The following is a 25,061-nucleotide window of genomic DNA, read 5'->3' on the forward strand; positions in this document are numbered from 1 at the left end:
GTTATTGAAGTTCAAAGAATTCATACGTGAAGCTAGAATTTACTTCTACATGTAATATGTGTGATGTAATTGCTGTATACTTACCATTGCATGGGTTAATGGTGCTGACTGATTCACTGCTATTTATTACAATAAATCCACTCAAGCAGGAACAGCTGTAACTCCCAACTGAGTTGGTGCAATGAGAGTTTGAACCACAGACCTCTGATGTCTTAAGACATTCATTCACATCTTTATTACAGGAAGAGATGAAAAACAGTATAAAAACCTGATTATGGAAAATACACTTATCCTAATGCACTGTGTGCCTACATTTATAAGAATGAGCAAAACTTTCAAGTTTTACAAATATCTGAATATAGAATGTACCTGTACATGTGTTATTTGTGCTGAGATATGGGAGACTTGAGTTTGTTGCAGTGAATCCATCCAGACATGAGTTGGTAACTTCCCATTTCATTTGTGCAGTTAGCATTTGGACCACATACAGATGGACTGAACAGACACTCATTTATATCTGGAATGTAAGTAACACATTTCAGCCTCAATACTTAACATAAATTTCTAATTACAGAAAAAATGTAATTAGAATTTTTACCAAATCAGTAAAAATTTGACTAGAACAATTGCACCTATGCACGGGTATATTTTATATTCATCTTTGTGTTAAAAACATTTCCAATCTATAATAGTCAGGCTATTATAAATAGTAAATATTGATTTTGCACAACTTTGCATTTGTTTCACCTTGACAGAACTGTCCATCAGTTGGCAGGGCATTGATACATGTACATGAACCATCAGTGATGTCATCACAGGCTTCATATAAGTGACAGGTGTCATTTGGCCAAACAAACAGCCCCTCACATTTACACTGATACTGTGTTTGGTTCAGTGAACACACTAAAAACAGAGGAGGAGTGGAATAATTAGCAGAGTAGATACCAGTAGTTATTTTCTTTTTTTTATATATATATATAACATTAGTACTAGTGTCACTACTTGTAGATTAATTGCAGATTTACAGACATCAGAGTTTGACAGGCTCACCTGTTGAAATGTTGAAAGCTGTAATGTCAATACCATTGTCCACTTTTAATGGAAGTACGACAGAGTTCACAGAAGATTTGATTGCGCTGATTGCTACAGTTTCGGGTTCATTTACTTCCACAACTATAATGTATTCCACTGGATCTATACATATGAAAACATAATGTGATTTCAATGAGCATGAGTGCAAGAGTAGGCCTTTACTTTTAAAGTCAAACAAAATCATGCCACTCTCGCAATACAAATCTGTCTTTATTTTCATAGAATATAAAAATATTTTCTGTATTTGATTGGAGGACAAGAACTGTGATCCAGACCTGCACTTCTTCGTCTTATATGATGCACTGGTCCATCTGTGTAGCTAAACTGGAAGGACATAAAAAAGTTCTCACACTCAATGAATGTTAGTAATTCCAAAAGTATTTAACAATACGTGTTTTTTCATGTCTGTGTGTTGCATCAGTGTTGCATACTGTATATCTTAACATGTAAACATGTTTAAATAATCTTAGATTAGGTATCATTTTAAAAAGACAGGAATGTTCATCATCCTATTTCACACTTTTGTTGTGTAATAAAATGTAAAAAATAAAATAAAATAAAGAAATCTTTCCTTACCTCTAAATCTGTACTTACTCCTGAAAAATCAAGAGTTTCCACAACAGACACATGGGTCAGCAGGATAACAATGATGATTGCTACTGTAATGGGCAGAAAACGTATCATTTTAAAAACGTATTACCATTAGTTATTTTAAAATGTGAATCACAACAATGTGAAATATCCTTGTTGTAAACAAGTAACAAAAAAATTAAGATAAAACACATTAAAACTGGTGCTGTACAGCCTGTAGGTGGTAGACTTGAGCAGCCTTAATGACATAGACATAGCCTTTATTTTTGAAGTAAATATTTTCTGTTTTTTGAAAATGAAAATTTTAACGACAGCATATTTATTAAACAGTAAAACAAAATGATTTAATTTATCAAAATAAGCAGAATGAGATAAAAAATTATTTAGTATTTACAGATATTTATTTAGATATTACAGAAAACACATTACTTTAGCTAAGGTATTTATATTAATACTCAGTGCCTTTTGTGCCATGCTGCTGAGCCTTTTGTTGCCTCATATAATTATGATTTTTCAACAAAATTAGCTATAACGTGTTGCTCCAACAGTGTTCAAATAAAAGGTTGAATGGTTCCTGGAATCTTACAAAAAAAAAAAAAAAAAAAAAAAAAAAAGCAAATTGTCCCCATTGTGCCCTATTAATTATTAATGCTGATCCTGTTAATCAGTAACAGTGCACATACTGTATAAAATCACAAATCTGGTTTAAATGGATTAATTTCAACAGGGTCAATTCATATTTTTCATGTCATTATCTTTGACAAAAAAAAAAAAATCATTCATTTTGTTCAATCAGATCAAAATATTGGTTTCTTTTGATGGTGATAAACCTCTAACTAAAAACATAATACAACCATACCTAAAAAAAAAAAAAAAAAAAAAAAAAAGTATGTATTGTTCTGTACCTTCGTTAGCCATGTTTCACATTCAAGGTAAATTACAATCACATAAGCTTATTTCCTCAAAACATGGATTTTCTTTTATTCATAAGGACATCCAGGATTTTTCTGTGAAGCGAAGCAGAAAATTGTGTCATATGTGACATGTCAGAGTCTAATAACCATAAGCATCATATGTACAAAATACAGGCATAATGGTACTGAAAAAACTTATTATCAAGATAAAGGTCATATAGAAGTGGTCATTTAAACTTTTAAATTAGTATGAACAAACAGCAAATAAACAAACAGCAGATGCATTTTCCATTTGAAAGAAGAAACAGAATTTAGCACGCTTACCTGGCATCTGGAAAAAAAAAAAAAAAACAATGCTGACGTGATAGTCTAAACTGTGACGTAATTTGTTTGAAGAGCTAGGTTTTGTTTCCTTGTGAAATGATCCACCTACAAAAGAATTACCCTTTAGAGTTTTTTTTCCTTCTTTCAAAAAGGGGAAAAAACTTTTTTTTCCTTTTCAAAAGACATAGTAAGAATAACTTAAGTAAGAGTCAGTTTAAATTTTGAGTTTAAATCTTAATCTTAACATAGATTTTAGTAGTAGAATAATATGTTTACATTTACTCATTTAGCAGACACTGTTATCCGAATTGACTTAGAAAACAGGAACAAAAGCAATTTGTCTGTTAGCCAACAACAATATTTGTAATATACAATGGCAGCTATGTTTGACAACTAGGTTAGGAAGCAAGCTAAAGAAGAGCAGAAACACAGAGATTTTTTAACATGGAGTTTATTCTTTGTTTTTTTTTTTTTTTTTTTACTTTTTAAAACCCCTGTGAACCTAAGCATAACCTGCAAATGGCAAACATACAAAATGCCTTTTCAGTCCAAGATAAACTAAGAATGAGGAAGCACAATGTTTTATGTAACAGATATCAGCAACAAGTGCTGCATGTCACCCAACATCACAATGGCTTTGTCCTTTCATGTGACACCCTACAAATACCTAAAAAGTATGCAATTACATTTAATTTAATTTAATTTAAAAAATTACTTTCTCTGAGAGTAAATGTTTTTATTAAAATGTACACATCTCTGCAAAATTAAAGATCTTATTAAAAAAAAAAAAATCCTTTTTTTGTTACTCAGTAAATGTATTCGAAATTTACCAAACCAAAAATTATTCATCACCTTTAAAATTTCTCACATTATCACAGTTTATTCACTATAGTTTAGAAAATGGTAATAAAAATATGAGAAGAACTCAAGAGTTAAACTGTGTCAGAACAAATTCATCTTGATGATGTCAGACTTTGACCTTTAACTTTGATAGAAAGGTATGTAACAAAACATGGTCCGGTCAAAGTGTCAAATCAAGTTTTTGGTCCCAAATTTTTATCACTTTTGCTGGTAATCCAATGTACGAAGAATTTTTGGGTATAATATGTCACAGTTTACTTTATTTTTCTATCCCCACTTACATAAATTAACTACAGTGTTCTGCACCAACTAGTAAAAAAAAATATCAAAAATTATATCTGGTCTGAATATTTTTTAGTTTGAACTGTACCATTTTGGACCATTTTGTCCATTTTGTAAAAGCGCCACAAATGTTTTCCTTTGTTTTACACTGTTGTCTGTCTCGGCGCATTTTTGGCTCACACTTCTGTAACCGAATCTGAATTTCTTCTCGCATGTAACATGTCAGCCGTAATCCCACACTGGCTGAGTCTGCTACAGTAACACACTAAAACCAACTCAACAAAAGGCATGTCAAGAGGATGTAGCTGCCCCTTGCTGTTTGTTATATTTTCCTGCCTGACCTACACTGTAAAAAATGCAAATGCATATTTTCCAGTTCACGAAACAAGTCTCAAATACTAAAAAATGCTCTTTTCTTAAAAACCCTTGTCAGACCAACAAAATTGCCCCAAATGTTGTCCCAACTAGTCAAACACAGTTGTCTGAAAGACAAAGAATTTCATATTGTTGAAACGTTAAGGCTTTGTGAGTTCCCAGCATGCAGTGCATCATGAATAAATCATGCAGTTACTGTTATAGGATTATTGTTTTGCTATTTGCAGACTTAATTTAAACTATTTGTTGTTGTTTTGTCATTACTGTTAGTTATTTGTTGCATTGTGATCTAAAGAGCACATCTTTTTAACATTTGTTGATTGCAACCGTTCTTGAGGTTTGTGTATCTGTTTACTGCATATCTGTCTTGTAAGATGTTTTACAAACAAAGAAAATTGTATACATATTAAACTAAGTTATCATTAAGATTTCTATAACAATTCACTGTTCTTCATTTGTGAATAAACAAAAAGTTGATACATAAAAAATAAATTACCTAATTAGTAATTGTTGTTTAAGTTGCTGTGACAAGACCTTTTAGCAAAATAAGACAATCATTGCATGAACAAACAAATTTATGTTGGCTAAACAAAGTATCTTTACTGAGAAAAACTAAAAAACTATTTTTCAGGGAACTCAAGTCTTACTGCATCAAGTTGCCTTACTTTTTTATAATTTTCTCTACTATTTATTTTTTTACAGTGTAGATCAGAAACGAGACACTCATTCACAGCACCTGTAATTTAACAAACTTTACAGTCTCTCTCTCTCTGGGTTGAAAATTTTAAATATTCTAAATCTTCATATAAAAAGTGCCATACAGACTTAGAATGTTTAAAAATTCAAATTTTCAACCCAGATATATATGTTTCCTTGTGTATTTTCTAGATATTTAATATACATAAAACTAATATATGAAATAATTCATATTAAGCATAGAATATGATTATAGGCTGTTGTTTAGTTACTAGGACCAGTTTTTACAATCTCTGTTGATCAACATTTACCTTGAAGATGTTCTTGAGGATATCAGGCATGTGATCAGCCAAGGACACAAAAAAATGAGGGAGGGAAGAAAGGAAGGGTGCTCCACACACAGACGCTAGCTTATGCAGTGCTATCGGGTCTGTACAGTGGCGTAACTTTGTTTTAAAAAGTGGGCGGGACAGGAGTGTGTGTTTGGGGGCGGGGGCTGGGGCGGTTAAAGGAGAACTCCACTTCCAGAACAACAATTCACAAATAATTTACTCACCCCCTTGTCATCCAAGATCTTCATGTCTTTTTGTCTTCAGTCGTGATGAAATTAATCAAGTCCATGTTATGGACTTGATTGGTGCCCCGATTTTGAACTTCCAAAATGTAGTTTAAATGCAGTTTCAAAGGGCTCTCAACAATCCCAGCCGAGGAAGAAGGGTCTTATCTAGCAAAACGATTGGTCATTTTTTTCCGGAAAATAAAAATTTGTATACTTTTTACCATAATTTCTTTACGACTGAAGACAGAAAGACATGAACATTTTGGATAACAAGGGGGTGAGTAAATTATTTGTAAATTATTGTTCTGGAAGTGGAGTTCTCCTTTAATCTATTGACATAGAACTACTTTTTAACATGATGGTTTTATTCTTACATGTACAATAATATTATGTATTATTAGCCCAGAGACAATTCATGACAGTGAATAAATACATAAATACGCATTGTTTACTTGTATTCCTTAAAGGGGTCATCGGATGCCCATTTTCCACAAGTTGATATGATTCTTTAGGGTCTTAATGAAAAGTCTATAATATACTTTGGTTAAAAATTCTCAATGGTTGTGTAAAACAACACCCTTTTTACCTTCTCAAAATGAGCTCTGCAAAAATCATCCCATTCTGAGGGATTGTTCCTTTAAATGCAAATGAGGTCTGCTCGCTGAGTTTTTGAGTTTTTGTGCATTTTTCCCCCGTTATTAAAATCGAAGATGTTCATCAGTGATCCTATATCAAGAGGAGGGACACGTTTGTGTGTAACGTATTTTGTTTTGTGATTTAACCGGAATTAATAAAATGGTTACAGCTCCGACCAGAAACTAACAATGAAATGAATTGTTCTACCTATTGGATTGTTTTTTTTTAACGTCTACACCTACCCCAACCCTAAACTTAGCCCTTAAACTTAATTCTTTCAGGTTACCTTTGCATAAAATGATCCACATCTACCTTTCTGCTTACCCTGAGATTCAAAACATTAAGGTGACCACTGACAAAAGGAGAGATATGTAGCGTATTTCACTGCATTCTGACAAGATGGACTTTAATAGCTATGCGTCTGTGGGGGAAACCCAGCTGCTTTACATTTCCTGTCTCTGTTTCTAGTCAAATTAACGCATTATTCGAGCTGATAATTTAACACTTTAACCTGAAAATGGTTTTCAAAAGCACATAGCGCCATAGTTTCATCTCATAACTTACCTGTCATAGTTTAATGACTTTGAAGATGACATGAAGCGACGTGACTTTAGTTGTATTGAAAACAGATGAGCACACATATCAGCGTTTGAGCACCTTCTCAACCACCAGCTGCTGACATTCATCTGATGTTGCTTTTTGCCAGATAGGCCTGCTTGCACCTAACCCAAAACCTTACTCTTCCTTGTACCCAGCCTATAATGTCCCAGTGCTGGATTCCATTTCTTCCACATTACTAACCATTTGAATAACACATCTACCCTTACTACCCTTACTTAAACTGTTCTGTTCAATTAAGGCAAGGAGAAGCATTTAAATTAGTGTTTATTAATATAAAATGAGTTTTCCAAGATAACTACTTAAGTAAATACAACATGAAGAAGCATTTGATTACTGATCATAACATTGCTAATTATTGGTAGAAACATTTGGAATTTATCATAACTAAGCAAAAAACAGGATTTAATTAAACCAACTGGTGAACAACGCCTTTAAAATGTCTGATATAAAAGAAGTCAATTTCACAAAGAAAGAAAAAAATACTTGAGTTGTGAAAAATACCCCAATTTTTCAAGTATAAATTAAAGTCCTCACCATATATTACACAATAAAGTAAAAAATCATTTTGAAACCTTATTTTACACTAATCATCTCAGAACATACAAAACATTTAAGTGTTCATAACGTTATATGAGCCGTTGGAGCTGTCTGTAACTGTTGCATTGTTGGGTTCAGACACATTGTACACATCTGCAAATCATTAGATATATGTTACAATATTAGGAAATAATAAAAAATAAATACTTAATTTTAGATTTTATGTCATCTACTTACTCCTCCGTCGCATCCTTTGAAAGACATTCAGTCCAGATGTGGATGATGGTCCCGCACTGGTGCTCTGTAAGGAGATGTCAGTCAAAATAAATCACGGTAAAAATATTTAGCAATGCTTAGAAGCTGAACATTGGTTACAGAGCTCATGTAAGTGTGAGCTGTTATAGAATGGCATTTACATTGGTTTGGTTGGAAGTGAGTTTCTGTAGCAACCCTCTTCCTGGTAGTGATTCGCGAACCTGCAATCAAAGATCTCTAGTTAACATCAAGAAATTTGAAGCTATGAAATACTTGATTCTGATTTGTCAGTCACGCCATACAGCGATCACATATTTCCTAATATTCATCGTTGTTCGTGAAAACTCTGTATATCATGCCAGCACTAGATTTATGTAACAATCCAAAAACTCAGTCTTAATACATAAATGTTAATACAAGTTCATTTCTCAGTTTCTGACTGTAATGAAAATGACTTCAGAGAACTTCAGTAGTTTGCAGTTTCTATATTGTTGTAGTGAAATACTTTTTTAAGCTAAGCTTATGTACAGATCAAATTTAAATTAATTTTAATTTGAATCAGTACTTGCTGTTCATGTATTTGGTGGACAGCTGTGTAATAAGCAGGATATGTACAGTCACAAGACAGTCCAAATAAACCCTGCCAGGCTGATATGGTGTGGTCAAATTATTAATGTATGGTGGTTTAAAATAATGTTTATAATGTCAGTGGCTTTACTTAAGCTCTTTGTAAAGCAACAGAAGTAAACTCATACCTTGCTGTCTAAAAGTGTTCCAAACACCAAGATAAAGAATCCCTATTAAAGAAAGTGTTACAAACATGGTATGATTTAAAATGATTCAAGTTTAATTACAAACATAGACATTTATAATAAATCAATGTGCAGAATTAGTGAAATGCAAAAAAAAAAAAAAAAAAAAAAAAAAAAAATGGGTACACACAAAATCTTTATATAAAATGGATATTAATGAAAAAAAAGAGATACCTGCAGTGAATTGAGGAGTGCAAACACCACATGAATGCCTAAATTTTGTGACACCATTGTTCCAATTCCAAATCCCCATGTTAGACCAAAAATAGGAGTCAAAAAGGCCACACATCTGGCAATGACCACCAGGGCATGTTTCTCATCTGGTTGAGTTGCGGAACCAACTCCTCTCCTCAACATCTTGTACAGAACCACAATCAAAACCAGAAGGTTTATGGCTACAATAGTGAGAGCTGGAATCACAAATGCCAGCAGGGCCATAGACTCAGACCAGTTCAGCCAGCACGCATTTCTTTTGGAAATATAATTTTGCGGTCCAGCTGTTGATGCAACAGTGATGACCGCTATGAGCAAAGGTGCACCATAACCGACTATGAAGCCAATGACCATCATTTTAGCCCTTGACATCTGAGAAAAGACCATGACTGTACGGTAAAAGAGCAACAGCGCTGAAATTAACATCCAGAAGAAAAGAGCCAGGTAAAGAAAGTGCATGAAGAAAACCGCTGGAGTGCAGCGACCCACTGAGGTTGGCTGTTCTTGTTCTGCGACTGCAGCTCCAATGATAAAACAGATGTTTGCAACCAGCAGGGACACGGCAATGTTGACTATGCAGACATGTCGCATGTAGGATGTGTCATTTCTGCTTATTGATTTCCATACGATAGCCTCAATGATGAGGCATATAATCAAACTGGCCATTGAAATAGTTACACCAATGTAAGTTATATAGGCTAAGGCTATGTGATCAACTAAAAACGGTGACATTAGGATTGAAAAAGAGGTTGTGTGGTTGCATTCACATGTAATGTTGCCAGTGTTGTTCCGCTTCACTTGACATCCAGTGGAATCCCATGTGTTGAGACTAAAGTTCCAAAAGACACACTCAGGATTTCCCAAAGACTGATTAGTAATGTCAAATGCAAAAGAAATGTTGTTAATTGTTTCATTAACCTTAACAACAACCACATCTCCATTAATGCGCACATCTGATTTCCTGCTGTCATTAGTACCTCGAGAAGGTAGGACGTTGTCAAGAGTTGAGAAGATTATGATGGTTACAATAGTCTCTTGAGGAACCTGTGGTATCACAATCTCCGTAGTTGAGTTTGGCAGTGCTGATGTTATATTGAATGAGTTTTTAATTGTGGCTCTGTTCAGCTGAATGGATGTTTGATTAATTGCAAACTCATCTGTGAGACGGTCACTTATATTCTCAATAGCGCTTAGAAGTTTGATGCTGGTTTTTTCTGTCTCGTTGTCTTTGTTCAGTTTGTTCCATGTAGCACTGACATTACTGGAGACAATATTGTCCACTGTGTTTAGGAAATCCTGGAAATTTAAATTATGAAGTTTAGCCCATAAAATGTGGAAATAATTTAAGACAATATAATAAGACACAACATAGTAAGATATAATATATCCTAATATAAAAAATATGATCTGCCACATTTTAATAAAAAAAAAAATCCTGATACTAATATAATATATTTTTTTAAAAAAACATAATAATGATGAGAAGGACTATTGCACAATGCAATTATGTAGACTGAATCAACACTAGTTCTTAACTAGACATTATCTTCATGATCTAAATTCATTTCAGTGCAACAAGCATAAAATGTCCACACATTAAATATCACATAAAAGCTTAAATGTGAATATACATACCCCCATAACTAGATTATTGATTGCAGCAGACTGAGCCAAGTCAGCAACTTTATAGAGCATGTTAACAATTGTTCTGATAGTAGCAGCAGACTGGGTTATATTAATATTATTCTCTGATGTGGCAATACTGAGGTTAGCCATAAACACTGGAATTCCATCCACAGTCAAGGTCTAAATTGCAAAGCACAGATATATAAATGATAGAAACCTTTAAAATGACCAGATCGTTGTAGATAGATACATGATCAATAGATTACCTCAAGTGTATTACTAAGGGTAACGATGATTTCAAGTACACAGTTGTCCTCTACTGACTTCCAAACATTTGATTGACATTTGTAAGCTATGGTGCCTTTATTGCCTTTTCCACAGACTCCTGTCTTCACTTCATCTGTTTTTCCAACTCCAAGTTCTTCATTTCGACAGTCATATTCTGGAGAAGAATTTGATTGAAAGTCAGAAAACAATTCTGTTTCTCTTTTAGTATAGATCATCACATTACACTTTATACATTTCAGGACTTCAAAGTACCCCTGCAAGCTACTTATAGCTAGGGTCAAATGACAAAATAAGAGAACCAGCACAGTCAACACCAGATCATCAGGTGTGATACCATCCAAAGAAAAGTCTGCTAGACTGTAAAAATCATGAAATTGTACAGTAAAAAAGGTAAACTGTAAAAAGCACTTTGATGTTGCAAAGAATGAGAAACTGAAGACTCACTTTCTGGGCTTACGCTAACTGTGATGCTGCTATAGCTATAGCTGTAAACCTGTAGTTGTGGCAGATCCTTAAGACGACATGTAAAGGTTTTCTCTGTACAATTTCCGCTTTGAGTATTATAGTTTAATGTGATACTGTCAGATCCTGTTTGGGTAAAAACAGAAATGCATTCACTCAAAAACAAATGAATAACATGGAGAATTTAACTGAAGGATTAAATAACATCTCAACAACTTAGAAATAGGGTTGGGTATCGTTTGGGGTTTTTTCGATACCGGTGCCAAATCGATACTTATAAAACGGTACCGGTGCCAAAACGGTGCCTGAACCGACACTTTTAAAAAAGCCACAAAGTGGTGGATGACACAAGAATATATTTTTATTGGACAAAAAAGTTCTTTAAATTGAACAATGTATTAAAAGTAAAAAAAAAAAAAAAAAAAAAAAAAAGTAGTAGTACTATACATTATTAAGTCAATGCAAAACGCAGCAACAATAAAACCTAAAGCCACCTAACCCAACTACAATAATTTAACAGCTTAAAATTTCAGCAGTTCTTTTGCAGAAATATGACTATATGCGATGAGATCTGGGAAAACCCGTCGGATGTCGCGGTGGGACGTTTTCAGGAAATTCGTTTTATTATTCTATAACATCTTGTCTATCATCTCTGAAAATATCTCTTCAAAATTCACTTGTTTAGTGCAGAAAAATAGACATTTATTGCAGCAAGCAGAAATGACTGTCTTTCTCCTATGTTAAGAACGCGCTGCGGAGGTGCTTTCCCTTAACACCACAAAAACAGTTTACCTATCAAAATAAACCACGTAACATATTTAGTAAAGGCGTATCAGTTCACATTCTCCACCAGTCCTGTGTAAAGTACGGCAAGCAAAGTTATTTATTTATGTATTTATTTATTTATTTATTTTAATATCGTGAGATGGCGGAGCACAACAACGCCGTCTGAAGTACTGCAGCTGCTCACTTAACCGATCTTACTCGTCTCAATCTGCTCAGTTTTGGTGATGTCAGTGCCCTAAACGATGTTACGGGCTATTTCACATCCAGAGATGAAGGATCGGATGATGAAGTTACTAAAGAGGAGTCCGATGACAGTCTGTAAATTTATTTACTGCATTATTTACTTGCATATATTATAGGCTGCATTATTTACTAAACATAAAATGGGTGATCAACGGAAAACAAACGTTAGTCTGTTTGTCTAATGATGCAGTAGCGCTTCTAACTTGACAGACAGCTCTCGTTAAACCCGTAAAGTGAAAGTGAAAGCCGTCTCACTTTAAAGCCGTTTTTCTCAAAATCCCATTCCTGAAAATCATCGCTATCAGCCAACCTAAGATCGCCATAACGTAGGTTATGTAAAAAATAAAAGATTTGGAAAGGGGCCTGAACTCAGCTTTCATATGGTGTCAAAACCTAAAAAAGGTAAAATATCACCATGTGTTGGGTTTTCCTAGATCGCATCACATATTTGCCGTCTCTGGCAAAATACGACACCTCTCCAGCTGATGTCTGCAAACTGTCAAACACGGTGCATCCCTCTGCTTTCAACTTTATTCCACATACCATCAAAATGTTTCATGAGGTTTGACGCGTTTTCCCCTTCACACGCAACTGCTGTAAAACATTTGCTGCACGTCGCAGTGTCTGAATCATTTCTCGTGAAATATAGCCGCACTTTAGAATGTTTCGTTTTTGGCATTTTAAGATAGACACGTTTAATGTAGCTTGCTAAGCTAACGGCAAACCACCTGCTGCAGTCAGAGCAAGTGTAACGATAGTTGCAGCATTCACGCGCTTCTTGGATGGTCTCATTTCCAGACGATTTGTGCTTTTAATTCGAAATGTGAAAATGGATAGTAACTACAAAGATGTCTTGGATTTCTATCATCAAAGCTTTCCGACGTTCACGTGAGTTTTCTCATTCAGTAAATAAATGTTCTGATCATTCTGACACCCCATGAATGCAGTATTTAAATTTAACTAGCGATCATGCATGTTGATGAATCAATGCTTCTACATCCGTGTCATAGCACCAGAAGACAAATACTTCAATCGACAGTTCGGGCATTTAAGTGGCACCGAAATTCGCGTTCTGATTCGGTCCGGTACATACCGGTCACATGGGTACCGGTGCCGTATTGGCACCGGGTTTCGGTACCCAACCCTACTTAGAAATCTATACCAGTGATTTATATGTACAACCTGCAATTTGTACTGTTCCATCCAGGACCCACTCGAGATTGTAGCCAACATCAACAGAACATTTCAGTTGGAAACTGCTGCCATCACATGGAAAAACACGGTATTTTTCTCCCACAATGATACTGGGACGTTGTTTAATAACAATGTTTTGCCACTGAATGTATGGAATTGCATTCTTTTGCATAATGCATGAATATTGAGCTGCATGTTGAGGAAAAACAATGTATTATTAATATAAGTATTAATAGTATATAATAGGTTTTGAATGAGAGGATGTTCATGACATTAACGTCCTATAAATGCAGCTTTGATTTTGATTGGTTGACTGGTTTTATAATTAAACTTAATGTTGATATGCCAGCATCATCTATGCCATATATTCTATCCTAGTATACAATATTTAGTATAATCATATGATGTATGTCAGTACAGTGCTAATATACGTCAATCAAACTATAGCACAGCTGTACAGCAGTCTATCTTTTAAAACCAGACTCTTAATAGCCATCAGGAACTTTGCCATAGGCAAAGACAAAATAAATCTAAAGTGACTTACCACTGTCACTTTCACTAGTGCTTTTCACAGTGAGAGTTCTGTTGTCATTTGAAAGTAAGTATTTTGTGGTGTCTAGTGCAGGATCTTTGTCACCCACTTTCCATTTTATTGGTCCACTTGCAAAGTCTGTCTGTTTGCAGTTCAGATCCACCTTTTGCAGAGGATATAACTGATCTGTTACGAAGACTGTTTGATCTGTAAGTAAAAACCATACACAAACCATACAATTAATAAAGCGTATTTTTTGCACAATTACTTGAAGAATATGTACTTAAAAACATTTTTAATATGCTGGGACATTTTAAAACTGAAACTTTGAGTATTAGCATCACATATCCAGCTTCATATGGGTTTTCTAAGACGGTAGGTTTGTTCGGTAGCTCACGCAGTACGGCGATGTACAAATCCCGTGTAACTATGGTTCGACAAAACAGTTCAAATCTGCACACAGGGAAGATTCAAATAGCACGCTTGCCTCAACAAATCCGTTTTTATATCAGTTTTGCATTTGTTAACACTATCAGGTAAGTTTAGGGCTGGGTTTGGTGTAGGGGATATTTCCAACAGGAACAGAGCGTTAACTTTTAGCGAGAGTCCCCGGATATTTGAACTCTGAACTGCCGCAATACGTACCTGAAGCAACGTAATAAAAACGTGCCATGGTTCACGTATTGAACCTGTGTTTTAGGGCCACTCAGTGGACATTTCTCTTTGAAACTGCCCAGAAGTACGTATTTTTATGAGACTAGGTTGAACAAAACCCAAACAATAAAATGATACATATTATGGAACTGAGAAATTTCTAGATTAGGCACTGACAACCCTTACCACTTTGAGCAAAGGCATCTTCAGGTAAAATTATTCCGTTTGCCTTTAGAGAGTCAGAAAGCTGTTTGTTTGCTGCTGCAAAATCAAGGCTGTTGGATGTTGCACGTATTGTGTAGTCTGTTAAAACACTACCAGGCCTATGGAGCGAATCACACCACACCAATGCGAAGACATTATTTACACTGTATTTTAAGAAGCAGTGAATAATGGGAACTTTGTGTGAAAAATTAAATGGTAGATCATACCTGAAGCCAGAGACTTTTGTAGAACCAGTAATGTAGCCAGTTAGCTTATTAGTATAACTTGTGTCAATCTGTAAAAAGCAAAAGTACTCAATGTATGCTTGAAAATGTTACAATAATAAATATTCAATCACTATATGTTATGTGCATATGTGGATCAAGCCTCTCTGTTACAAGGCTTTGCAAAGAGGTTGATATTGAAGGATACTATAGTTGAACTACTTCTGACTGTTAAATGGATGTTATATTTATATAAAAATAACAAAAACATGTATGTTTTGTCTTGTTCACTGTTACGTTAAAGCTGTATTCAAAGTTGTATTTATAGTTGTATTTTTATTTATTTTTTTCCATTAAATTTGAAATACAAAATACTCACTGTTGACTGAATTAGTCCAGATAATTTTTTATAAGTCTCGCTATTAGGGTCAGCAAGTCCTAAGTCAAAAGCCTGCACTATTGTCATTCGCATTCCAATATCTGTAAAACAAGTGTACAATAAATTAACAAAAAAACATTTCCTGTTATAATTTTTCGACATGCATTTGTGTACCCCTGATAAAACAAAATATTTAGTCATACATTTTTGTGCAGCATTTAGATTTACAGTATCTGTCAGTGCTGTTGTTGACAATGCTGAATAAAAAATTATCAGCATGAAATCAAACAATTAAAGAACTAGTTCGCTCCTGAAATAAAATTTCCTGATTATTTACTCACCCCTGTGTCATCCGAGGTGTTTATCTCTTTCTTTTATAAGTCAAAAAAGGTAAGGTTTTTGAGGAAAACATTCTTAGACTCTTCTAGGATCTTGTAGAGTCCTTTGAAGTTGCATTGAAACTGCAATTTGGACCCTCAACTTGTTGGCTCCCCTTTAAGTCCACTATATGGACAAAACCCTGGGAACGTTTTCCCCCCAAAAATTAATTTCTTTTCGACTGAAGAAAGAAAGACATGAACATCTTGGACGACATGGGGGTAAGTAAATTATTAGGAAATTTTTATTCAGGAAGTGAACTAATCCTTTAATAGCAAAGGGTTTGCTGCATCTCAGATTTTGTTTAACTGGGCATACCTGTTGTTGCTGCTGCTGTTGTTCTTGTTGTTGAGGGTACTGATGACAGTACTGTTGGAACTGAAGAAAACGGACATGACTTTGAAATGAACTTTAACTTTCACATGAAAATTGACTATATCCTTTTTAAAAAAAGGTTGATGTTAAACATTATATATATATATATATATATATATATATATATATATATATATATATACATATAGTCTAATATTTATATCATATGATATAGTTAAGCAATATCACACGAGAAACGATTGCAGTTTCACACGAGTGCTGTTTTTGTCCCAAGTGCAATTGTGATATTGATTTTATACAACAGTTCACTAATTAAGAAATTGTGTTGTATTTTAGAAACAATATTGTCTGTTTTTGCTCAGTTTTGTAAAAGAAAATATTACATATTAAAGCAACAGCAGAACTGTTGTAAATCTCCTAGCAAAACACAATTTCTGAATAAACCAATGGCCCCTTCATAAAGAAAGCCATTTACTTCATTTCTGAACAATCAGCAGTTTGAGCAAATCATGTATAAAAGACTTCAAAGACGTTTACTGCCACCTACCGGCAGTTGTAATTTTGCAGACAACTTCGTAGCCAATTTTGATGTGCAATTAATATGGGTTAATTAATTAACACATTGTGTACTTCATTAGACTAAATTTTTAATTGATTTGCAGCCCTAATATACTCACTAAGAGATTTATTCATGAAGGAATAATTATCTCATAATTCTATTGCAGTCAGACAGATGCATTTAGATCCTCACCTCAACTCTCTTTGTGGCAACACTATGGGCTGCATTGAATGGATGGGTTTAAGGGTTTAACAGTTCTCAATACTAATACTAATCTTCAGCATTTTCTTCAGCAATTGTGCTGTATCTCAGATTTTACTGGGCATACCTGTTGTTGCTGCTGTTGTTGGTGATGGTTCTATTGGAACTGAAGAAAATGACATGACATGAATTTGAAATGAACTTTAACATGAAAATTAACTGTACCCTTTTGAAAATTAGAAAAAGGATGTTTAAAAAATCAGATAAACATAATTATATAAATAAGTTAATTTCTTACATATATACATGATATCAAAGTACCGCAAGAGTGTTCCGAAAGCATATACAGTTGACTGGTGACGAACATGATACAGGGCAACAACTCACTGTATAATGGAGCCTACAGAATGCAATTATATGTCCCTACAATTCAAGATATTGGGGACAACACCTATGTATGGTTTTATATCATATTTATATCATATGGTATAGTTAAGCATTATCACATGAGAAACGAGTGCAATTTCATACGAGTGCTGTTTTTAACTTAAATAGCACGATTGTTTTTATACAACAGTTCACTAAATAATTAGTTATTGCTTTATATTTTACAAACATTATTGTCTGTTGCTCAGTTTTGCCAACGAAAATATTACACATTAAATCCAAAGCAGAACTGTTGTTTGTCTCCTAGCAACACACAATTTCTGAATGAATCTGCGTTTTGAATGAATCGGGCGAATGAATGATTCAATGGCCTATTCATAAAGAGCCATTTACTTCATTTCTGAATGAATCAGCAGTTTGAATGAATTGAATGAATGAATGAATGTCTTTAAAGACATTTACTGCCACCTACCAACAGTTTTAGTTTCTATTTGGATAACCTCATTAAAATAATTTCATATTTAGATATTAATAAAAAAAATCTGAAAATAAAATACCTGTATTAATAAAGAAACTAGATCAAAGGTTCACTTCACACAAATGTTAAAAATGAAAAAAAAAGGAAAAAAAAAACTTTCTAAAGCTACTTTTTGTATTATCTATTTCATGCTTTTCTCGTGTAACATAATAATGGCTTTAAATTATCTTTTGTGGGTAATTTCTCAGCCAATTTTGAGGTGCAATTAATATGCAATTATTGAATTAATTAATCGACACATTGTGTAATTAATTAGATTAAAATTTAAATCGATTGACAGCCCTATAATATATATATTATGCTCTGCAAAAATCAACCCATTCTCATGTATTGTTCCTTTAAATGCAAATGAGCTCTGCTTGCCCCGCCCCTCTCTTCTCTCTGTAGAGTGACGAGCTATGCTCTGAGAGATTGTTTACTTTAGCTGCATTTTGCGTGTTTAGCTGCGAAACTTGCTAATTAGCACATTACTAGGAATTCATACAAAAACCACACTTCTACTCACTTCTGCTGTAGGTAAAGCTGGATCACGAATGATTTGCGCGAACATAGATGCATTTAGTAGATCGGGAGGCGCATTCCCTTCACTAACAAACGTAATCCACTGCATCTTCAGCGGCTCAGATGTCGGGAGTAAAAAAGACGACCACTATGTTCATTATTACATCCAGCAACACAACACCTCAGTCGGAGATATTCTTGTCTAATTTACATCCCTGCTCCGGCATCGAAACAATGGCGATCAGACTGTTACAGCTGATTTAGGGCGGGTCTGAGGTAAGACGATCTTGTCAATCAACTATCGTGGGAGCGGCCTCTGTCGTTGTGGGGACCTATTATGCAAAGATCTAATAGATAAAGGGAATTATGCAAAAATAATTTTCATAAGGTGTTTGAACACAGTTGTGTGGCCCCTCAGAACAAGCAGTTTCAGATTCTCCCTACGTACATGTCAATGTAGGGAAAAAGTCCTGCCCATTTGTGACAATCTCTGCCCTATTAGCATACACACAGCCTTAAGTGAGAAGCAGCAGTCCGCCATACTGGACATATACAATGTCGGCGCCAAAGAGGCATCACAAGTGTTGTGTTTTCTGATGCACCAACAAACACAGGAGTTTCCATAGATCTCCTCTATCTGAGCGGCTGAGGACACTGTGGTTAAATTTCATTGTTGAAGTCCCCCATATGTTCAGGGATTAGTACCAACGCTTCGTGCGAGAACGTCAACTTCAGACAAAGTAAGTATCACGCGTTTGTTTTCCAAATTGTCTTTCTGAAAGAGCTTCTTGGCACTCTGTAAGGCTAATGTTGCTAAAGCTATTGTCTCTTATCTCTTGAAGCTCCGCCCCCTTCTCCGGGAGCACCAGCTCATTTGCATTTAAAGAGACAGACACAAAAACGTGTTTTGGCTCATACACAAAAAGTGGCAATTTTAACAAGCTATAAAAAACTATCTGTAGGGTATTTTAAGCTGAAACTTCATTCATTCTGGAATATCAGAGACTTATTTTACATCTTGTAAAAAGGGGCATAATGAAGTACAATACTTTTGACACTGAAAAATGCAAATTCTGTTCAAACAGTAGAAATTGTGAAAAATAATTGGGAATCATTTTAAAAAAAAGGTTACATGTATTATTTATCTATTAGATCTTTCATGTTATTTTGCTCACTAGGCTGTTTTTAATCTTAATTATATGATGCCATTACGATGATGTCTTGCCGCCAACCAAACACTGTATTGCTGATCATGGTTTTGAGTATCAATATATGTGTCCTTTCCGTCAAATCTGCTAACTTGTTTGAAGAACCAGATTAGCCAGAGATCAGTTATCAGGATGAAAAGATTTAGCATCTGTCAAATCATCTCAGATGTTTTAAGTGGGTATGAAGAACAGACAAACGGTTTGCTTGTGTTTTCTTCTTGTGTTATTCCAGTGTTTGTTTCATGTATATTTTAATAAAAGGACAGCTGCATTTAGAGCCTCACCTCAACTCTTTCTTTGTGGCAATACCATGGACTTAAGTGTGCACTGGATGGAAGGGTTTAAGGAACAGTTTTCAATACTAATACTAATCTTAAGCATCCTCACATAAAGTTGTTGTACTGTATCTCAAATTTTGTTTTACTAGGCATACCTGATGTGTTTGCTGTTGTTGGAGGTGTTAATATTGGTGGTGGTGTTGATGATGATGCTGTTGGAAATGAAGAAAACTGACATGACTTTGAAATGAACTTTAACTTTGACTGTATCCTTTAGAAAATGAGAAAAGGGATGTTTTTTAAAAAAAAAAAAAAAATAAATTAAATAAACATAATTATTCAAAATATAGCAGCAAGGATAGCAAGCACTATAAATACAGTAACCTGAGCAAGCACAGCAAATCTATCAAAGCACATCGAACCAGTCAAAAGTTCGACAATGTGCATCTCAAAAGCTCAAAATACTCTTTTGCATAAAATGCACCACAAGGTATCAACAAGTCAACAAACACAGGCATGGTCATCTTTGGAGGGGTGTTTCTTGAGATAATCTGTTTAGTAATTTCTATGTGATTTGGTCCATTTGATCATCTAATCAGATTTTTAACAAAATTGGACAAAATTTGTAGGAGGAGTACCGAAAAAAAAAAACAGTATTTATTTTAAAATGGCGGACAAACAAAATTTTGGAAAATGAAAAATGATATATCATCAAACTCAGCATAAGCCTAAAAATGTATTGACAAAATATGGACAATGCTTTCAAAAGTTATAAGCATTTTTGCAAAAAATCCTTATATCTTTGAAACGCTTGGTGGCGCTGTCTTTAAACTTTACAGGTACCTTCAGGACATGATATTAATGATCACTACCAGTTTGTGCCGATACATGAAGTTGTTTAAAAAATATTGCTATTTCTGACAAATTTTTAAAATGGCGGAAAGGCAGTTCTTCTGATCCTGGCAAAATTGGTGTCCTTGGATTCAGCATGACTCAAGGAATCCATAGACGATTATGACTTTCTGACTAACTTTTCAAAAGTTAGTTGCAAAAAGGTCAATTTTTGGTATCTCATGACCTTGAGTGCTGGTGCGGGTTCCATCTTTGGCATGAACCCTCAGATCATGGTGCTAATGAAGTGTATCAAGTTTCATTTTAATTGATTAAAGTTCGGCCGAGATACACCCTCTAAACCAATTTTGTCAACATTGTAAAGTTCGCAACACCATAACCTTTGTACAAAGATGAATATCAAAATTCTGTTCAGTCGTTTCTATGCAGCTTGGATCAAAGATTATTTTTTTTGGGATCAATTTTTTATTGGTTTTGCATAGAGATCAAAGATTATTTGAGGCAATTTCCGTACAAATTGGACAAATCTTAAACAACCAGTACTAAAAAAATGGAACAGTGCACTTTTCAAAATGGCCACTACTGTAATAGGTAGAGTTTTAATGTAAGCTACTGAATGTGATCAGCATGAGGAGAGTAATCGTGTGTACTAAATTTGTAATTTTTCTTGAACAAAGGGTTCAAAAGTTATAACTGTATGAAAAATTAATTTTTGAGCTGGTGATGGCGCTACAGAGATAGTCGTAGAGACCTGAAACTACAAGCGTGCCAAATTTCAACTTACGGTTCATAGAGCTGCCATAGACTTCCCTTGGGTAAAAATGATAAAACTAATTGATACAATAGCTGCATTCACTTCCACGGCCAGGGATTTTTGGCTCAACAAATACATTGGGACAAATTGGGCCAACTGGGGCTAGAGGAGTGGTCACGTTCAAAGGCGGAGTTTACCCGAGTTAGGAGACGTCTGCACCGCTTCTCATTTTCCATTTTGCATATAAAGCTACCAACTAAAATCAGCAAATAAAAAATTCAAAACAATTTTTAAACTATCTTAAAATGAAATTTCCGACAGTATCGATTGTCTGAAATAACTTAGGATTGCAATCTGATGAGAATTCTGTTTATTGTGTGAGGCAGAAATTTATTATATGGGATGCTAAAGGCTAAGTATGCGAACCATCACATTAACAATAAATACATGTTATGCTTATGAAAATACCAGAGACCACTGGAAGGACTTATAAAAACATATATGATTATAATAGTGTATTTATTTGGTTTCTTTTTCTGTCTTTGTCCTGTGTTTTTGTTTTTATCAAACTTCTGCATCCGCATATGTAATTAATTTAATATCCATTTAATAAATCATATAACTCGGGTTTTTGGTCTGTGAGCTCCCTCTGTTGCTTTGGCTGAAAGGATAACAGTATAATGAGATAGGAGACACTCAAACCTCCTCACATTACATAATGTTGTGGAAAATTAAAGTAGCCTAAATTCTCCTTCTTTCCAAAGAATTTGATGCAAATATATGGGTTTATTAATGTTTTTTTGTTGTTGTTGTCTGAATTTAGTCTTAGTTGTTTTGTGCATTTCTGTGATTACAAATAAATGGAACAGCTGTGACTGAACAAGTATATATTTTCTCTTTTTATGTGAAATAGTTACATATTAGTTAGATTTAGCATCACTGATGTGCACTTCTGACTCAGATGAATAAATTACTGACGATTTTCACTTTTTTTGTATCATAAATCATTGGTAAAATATTGATGCTAAAGTCTTTTTAAATCTTCATATAAGGACGAAACGCCTGATTCTGTCAAGTTTTTGCGGTAGTTATCCTGATGCCATTGTGGTAGTGGTTGCACTGGTGGCTTGGGCCTGTGATTGCTGCTTGCAGCTATCCACCTTATTTTTCCCATAAGAGTGGGAGTGGACATTTGTACAATTAAATGTGTCTGGCTTCCGGTGTCATTCACTTCCAGCTATTTTTAGCTGTTTGCTTGTTTGCTGTTTGCACCAGTTTGCTTGACATTGCAAACTGGTGTCTTAACATATTATTTTAATGTATATCATTATATGTTTGTTTGTAAGTGTTACTTACTTAAACACCATTCCTTTGGGCAGCTGAGGCGCACCTTATATCTGCAGAAAAATACACAAAATCACCTTTACATATACTGTAAAGCTTCAGTATTCTTTGTTTCTTGAATTAAAATATTATCAGAAGCAAGAAGGTGTAAAAACCTTACATGTAAGATGCTGGTTGAACCTCTACTGTTATTGGATTCAGACATATTTCTGCATAGTATTTTTCAATGAATTGGCTGCCCAACTGCTTAAAGTCAACATATATGTTATACCCACTTGGCTCAAAGTCAAACCATCTGGTCATACAACCTGATAAATACAAACAGAGGAAATTGTTTGGATTAAAAAAAAGAAGTAAAATTAAGGGACACAGGATGAGACTCTTTTAGGATATCAATTTGTTGACAATACATGCAAGATTTAAAGTCTTATTTAAAGCTACACCATGTAACTTTTTTTTTTGGTCAAAAATTAAATATTTCCTTATAAAACCATCTTCCAAAAAAAGAATTATGAGATAAAAGTCACAATTATTAGAGCCCAAGCCACTAGGGGCACAGGGCCCTATTGTTCCCCTAAGGATTATTATTATTTATATTACTGCCCTATTGATCCCCTAAGGACTATAATTTTTAGGGCCCAAGCCCCAAGGGGGTGACAAACATATGACTAAAACTAAATAGCATTTAAGTCAAAAGACTATGACTAAAACTAAAATAAAATTTGCTGTCAAAGTTAACACTAGTTCAGGTGTGTCTTGTCATAAATCCCTAAGGTATTGGGGGTTGTGGGCCCCCAAAGTAGCAGAATGGCCATATCCCACATCAAAACGAAAAATACTTCATTTCCATAGCTAAAATGTATATTTTACAGTCACCATTGTGCAGATTGATCATAAACACAGCTAAAAGACTTCCTACCAGTGGCTATCACAAAACGTAACATCTTCTATCACATGACACAGTTTTATCACAGGTAGAATGGCCTGAAATTCAGCGGGAGCGGGATCAAGAAAACAGTGCCACATAGCTTTAAAAACGCACACAATAAATGGCGACTGTAGAAAACAAAAGCCGAATCCCGGGCATTTTAGGCGATCCGGACGCATTTTTTTTAGGTCCAAAAAGAGGGAAAATGTCCAGAGAAAAGAGGACGTATGGTCACTCTACTGTTAACCTTCTTCTCAATTCATGTTCATCCACACACCACCACTGACAGAAGACCCAACCAACTAAGTGAAAATTTAAAGCTGTGTTTATTTTTGTTTTTGATAGTTTTTCCTTTGGTTATGGACAATCCTGCCGTCCTTGTCCTCCTGCTGGAGCAGGGAGATCACTCTCTCGAGGACCACACAATTTAACACACTACCCGCACTACCCGGACAACTACCCGGGGACGGTCCTCAAGAGAGCCTCACCGCCTTTGTAGAGTGGGTGCTGGTGAGTAACAATTCTCCACTGACTCCCTTCTACACTGATGAGGAACTCACTAGCCCAATCTCAGGAGCCTACATCATCCTGCAGATGGAGAGCCAAGGCCTGCCGTGACATCACCTATAGGAGCAACAGAGCTGAGGATCGCCCCGGAACCAGAACCTGAACCGACGTCTGACCAAGTACGAGAGCCAGCAACAATGTATGGATAATAAAGTGGAGAGCGAGGGTGTGGAGGAAAGCCCCGGCCACTGTACCATCGCTGAAGGGGGAACTATGGCAGGACTCAGAGGTCTTCGTAGACTTTTATTCAGATGTACCCAGTCTTCCGTCATCATCTGAAATCTCTGCCTGTCCTGTTATGGCCAAGGAAGCAGTTTATGAACTGTCTGTCTGCTATTTTCTGCCCCTTTGCAGCTGCATCCTGCCAGCCCCTCAGCTCACCCTCAGTCCACTATCAATAGTGTGGTTTCACTGCGAGTCTGCCAGTCTCCATCGGCATTCTGGCTGGAGACCCTTGTCTCCACCTCCAGCCTCTGAGTCCCGGACTCCGCCTCGGCCCGTCAACCCAAAGGCTCCACCATGGCTTCTAGCTCCCTCATCTCCACCATGGACCATCAGTCCACCAGCTTCGCCGGGCTCTCTCATCCCTCTGGCTCTGCCTTGGTCAGTCGATGACCATCCGCCGCCTCGGGACTCCACTCCTCCAGCTTTGCCTTGTCACTCCTTCTCTCTAGCTCTGTCAGGCTTCTCCCTCCCTCCAGCTCCACCTTGGTCCTTTGTCATTCCGGCTCCACTGCAGCCTTCTGGATGTCCGTCTGCGCCTTGGTCGCCTGAGCCTTCTGCTCCACCTTGGCCCTCGGGATCCTCTGCATCACCCTGGCTCTACGGCTCTCCGTCTTCACCTTGGGCTCCTCTCCCACCTGCTCCGTC

At 35.5% G+C, this 25,061-nt stretch overlaps 3 protein-coding genes across 18 annotated transcripts in view; all 3 read right to left on the reverse strand.

The window, feature by feature from the left end:
* Nucleotides 1–380, reverse strand: part of LOC127183204 (adhesion G protein-coupled receptor F5-like) — a 35,063-nt gene extending 34,683 nt beyond the window's left edge. The window contains exons 1-2 of the mRNA XM_051139109.1: nucleotides 370–380; nucleotides 85–231 (exon numbers count right to left, since the gene is read on the reverse strand). The gene's annotated coding sequence lies outside the window, so the exon portion shown is untranslated. The remainder of the gene's footprint in view (nucleotides 1–84; nucleotides 232–369) is intronic.
* LOC127183159 (pro-epidermal growth factor-like) lies at nucleotides 381–5,545 on the reverse strand. The gene is made up of 7 exons (XM_051139004.1): nucleotides 5,447–5,545; nucleotides 2,589–2,690; nucleotides 1,669–1,751; nucleotides 1,368–1,416; nucleotides 1,051–1,194; nucleotides 748–903; nucleotides 381–517 (listed from the first exon to the last, which is right to left on the reverse strand). Exons 2-7 carry the CDS (start codon nucleotides 2,599–2,601, stop codon nucleotides 381–383), a joined length of 582 nt encoding a protein of 193 aa, XP_050994961.1. The 5' UTR covers nucleotides 2,602–2,690; nucleotides 5,447–5,545.
* A 1,674-nt stretch (nucleotides 5,546–7,219) lies between these two features.
* LOC127183202 (adhesion G protein-coupled receptor F5-like) overlaps nucleotides 7,220–25,061 on the reverse strand; it is a 37,981-nt gene continuing 20,139 nt past the window's right edge. For 14 of the 16 annotated variants that reach the window (XM_051139094.1, XM_051139102.1, XM_051139103.1 and 11 more), the window contains 16 exons: nucleotides 19,902–19,958; nucleotides 16,962–17,000; nucleotides 16,057–16,116; nucleotides 15,361–15,461; nucleotides 14,985–15,052; nucleotides 14,740–14,876; nucleotides 13,912–14,106; nucleotides 13,356–13,556; nucleotides 11,127–11,270; nucleotides 10,661–10,836; nucleotides 10,404–10,574; nucleotides 8,730–10,064; nucleotides 8,499–8,540; nucleotides 7,905–7,964; nucleotides 7,726–7,789; nucleotides 7,220–7,641 (listed from right to left, as the gene is read on the reverse strand). In XM_051139094.1, the coding sequence (XP_050995051.1) occupies nucleotides 7,562–7,641; nucleotides 7,726–7,789; nucleotides 7,905–7,964; nucleotides 8,499–8,540; nucleotides 8,730–10,064; nucleotides 10,404–10,574; nucleotides 10,661–10,836; nucleotides 11,127–11,270; nucleotides 13,356–13,556; nucleotides 13,912–14,106; nucleotides 14,740–14,876; nucleotides 14,985–15,052; nucleotides 15,361–15,461; nucleotides 16,057–16,116; nucleotides 16,962–17,000; nucleotides 19,902–19,958 (2,930 nt within the window). In that variant the 3' untranslated portion in view covers nucleotides 7,220–7,561. Of the gene's footprint in view, nucleotides 7,642–7,725; nucleotides 7,790–7,904; nucleotides 7,965–8,498; nucleotides 8,541–8,729; nucleotides 10,065–10,403; nucleotides 10,575–10,660; nucleotides 10,837–11,126; nucleotides 11,271–13,355; nucleotides 13,557–13,911; nucleotides 14,107–14,739; nucleotides 14,877–14,984; nucleotides 15,053–15,360; nucleotides 15,462–16,056; nucleotides 16,117–16,961; nucleotides 17,001–19,901; nucleotides 19,959–22,708; nucleotides 22,750–22,856; nucleotides 23,005–25,061 lie in introns of all 16 variants that reach the window. The other 2 variants (XM_051139095.1, XM_051139092.1) reach the window with 2 other exon arrangements.

This window comes from Labeo rohita, chromosome 20 (assembly GCF_022985175.1).
Source record: "Labeo rohita strain BAU-BD-2019 chromosome 20, IGBB_LRoh.1.0, whole genome shotgun sequence".
NCBI classification, from domain to species: Eukaryota; Metazoa; Chordata; class Actinopteri; order Cypriniformes; family Cyprinidae; genus Labeo; species Labeo rohita.

Coding starts and splice junctions, on each gene's coding strand:
- LOC127183159 (XM_051139004.1), bottom strand. Junction 1,195..1,367: donor TATAAGACGAAGAAGTGCAG/GTCTGGATCACA, acceptor TCATATGTATAG/ATCCAGTGGAATACATTATA. Junction 518..747: donor TGATGGACAGTTCTGTCAAG/GTGAAACAAATG, acceptor CTTACATTCCAG/ATATAAATGAGTGTCTGTTC.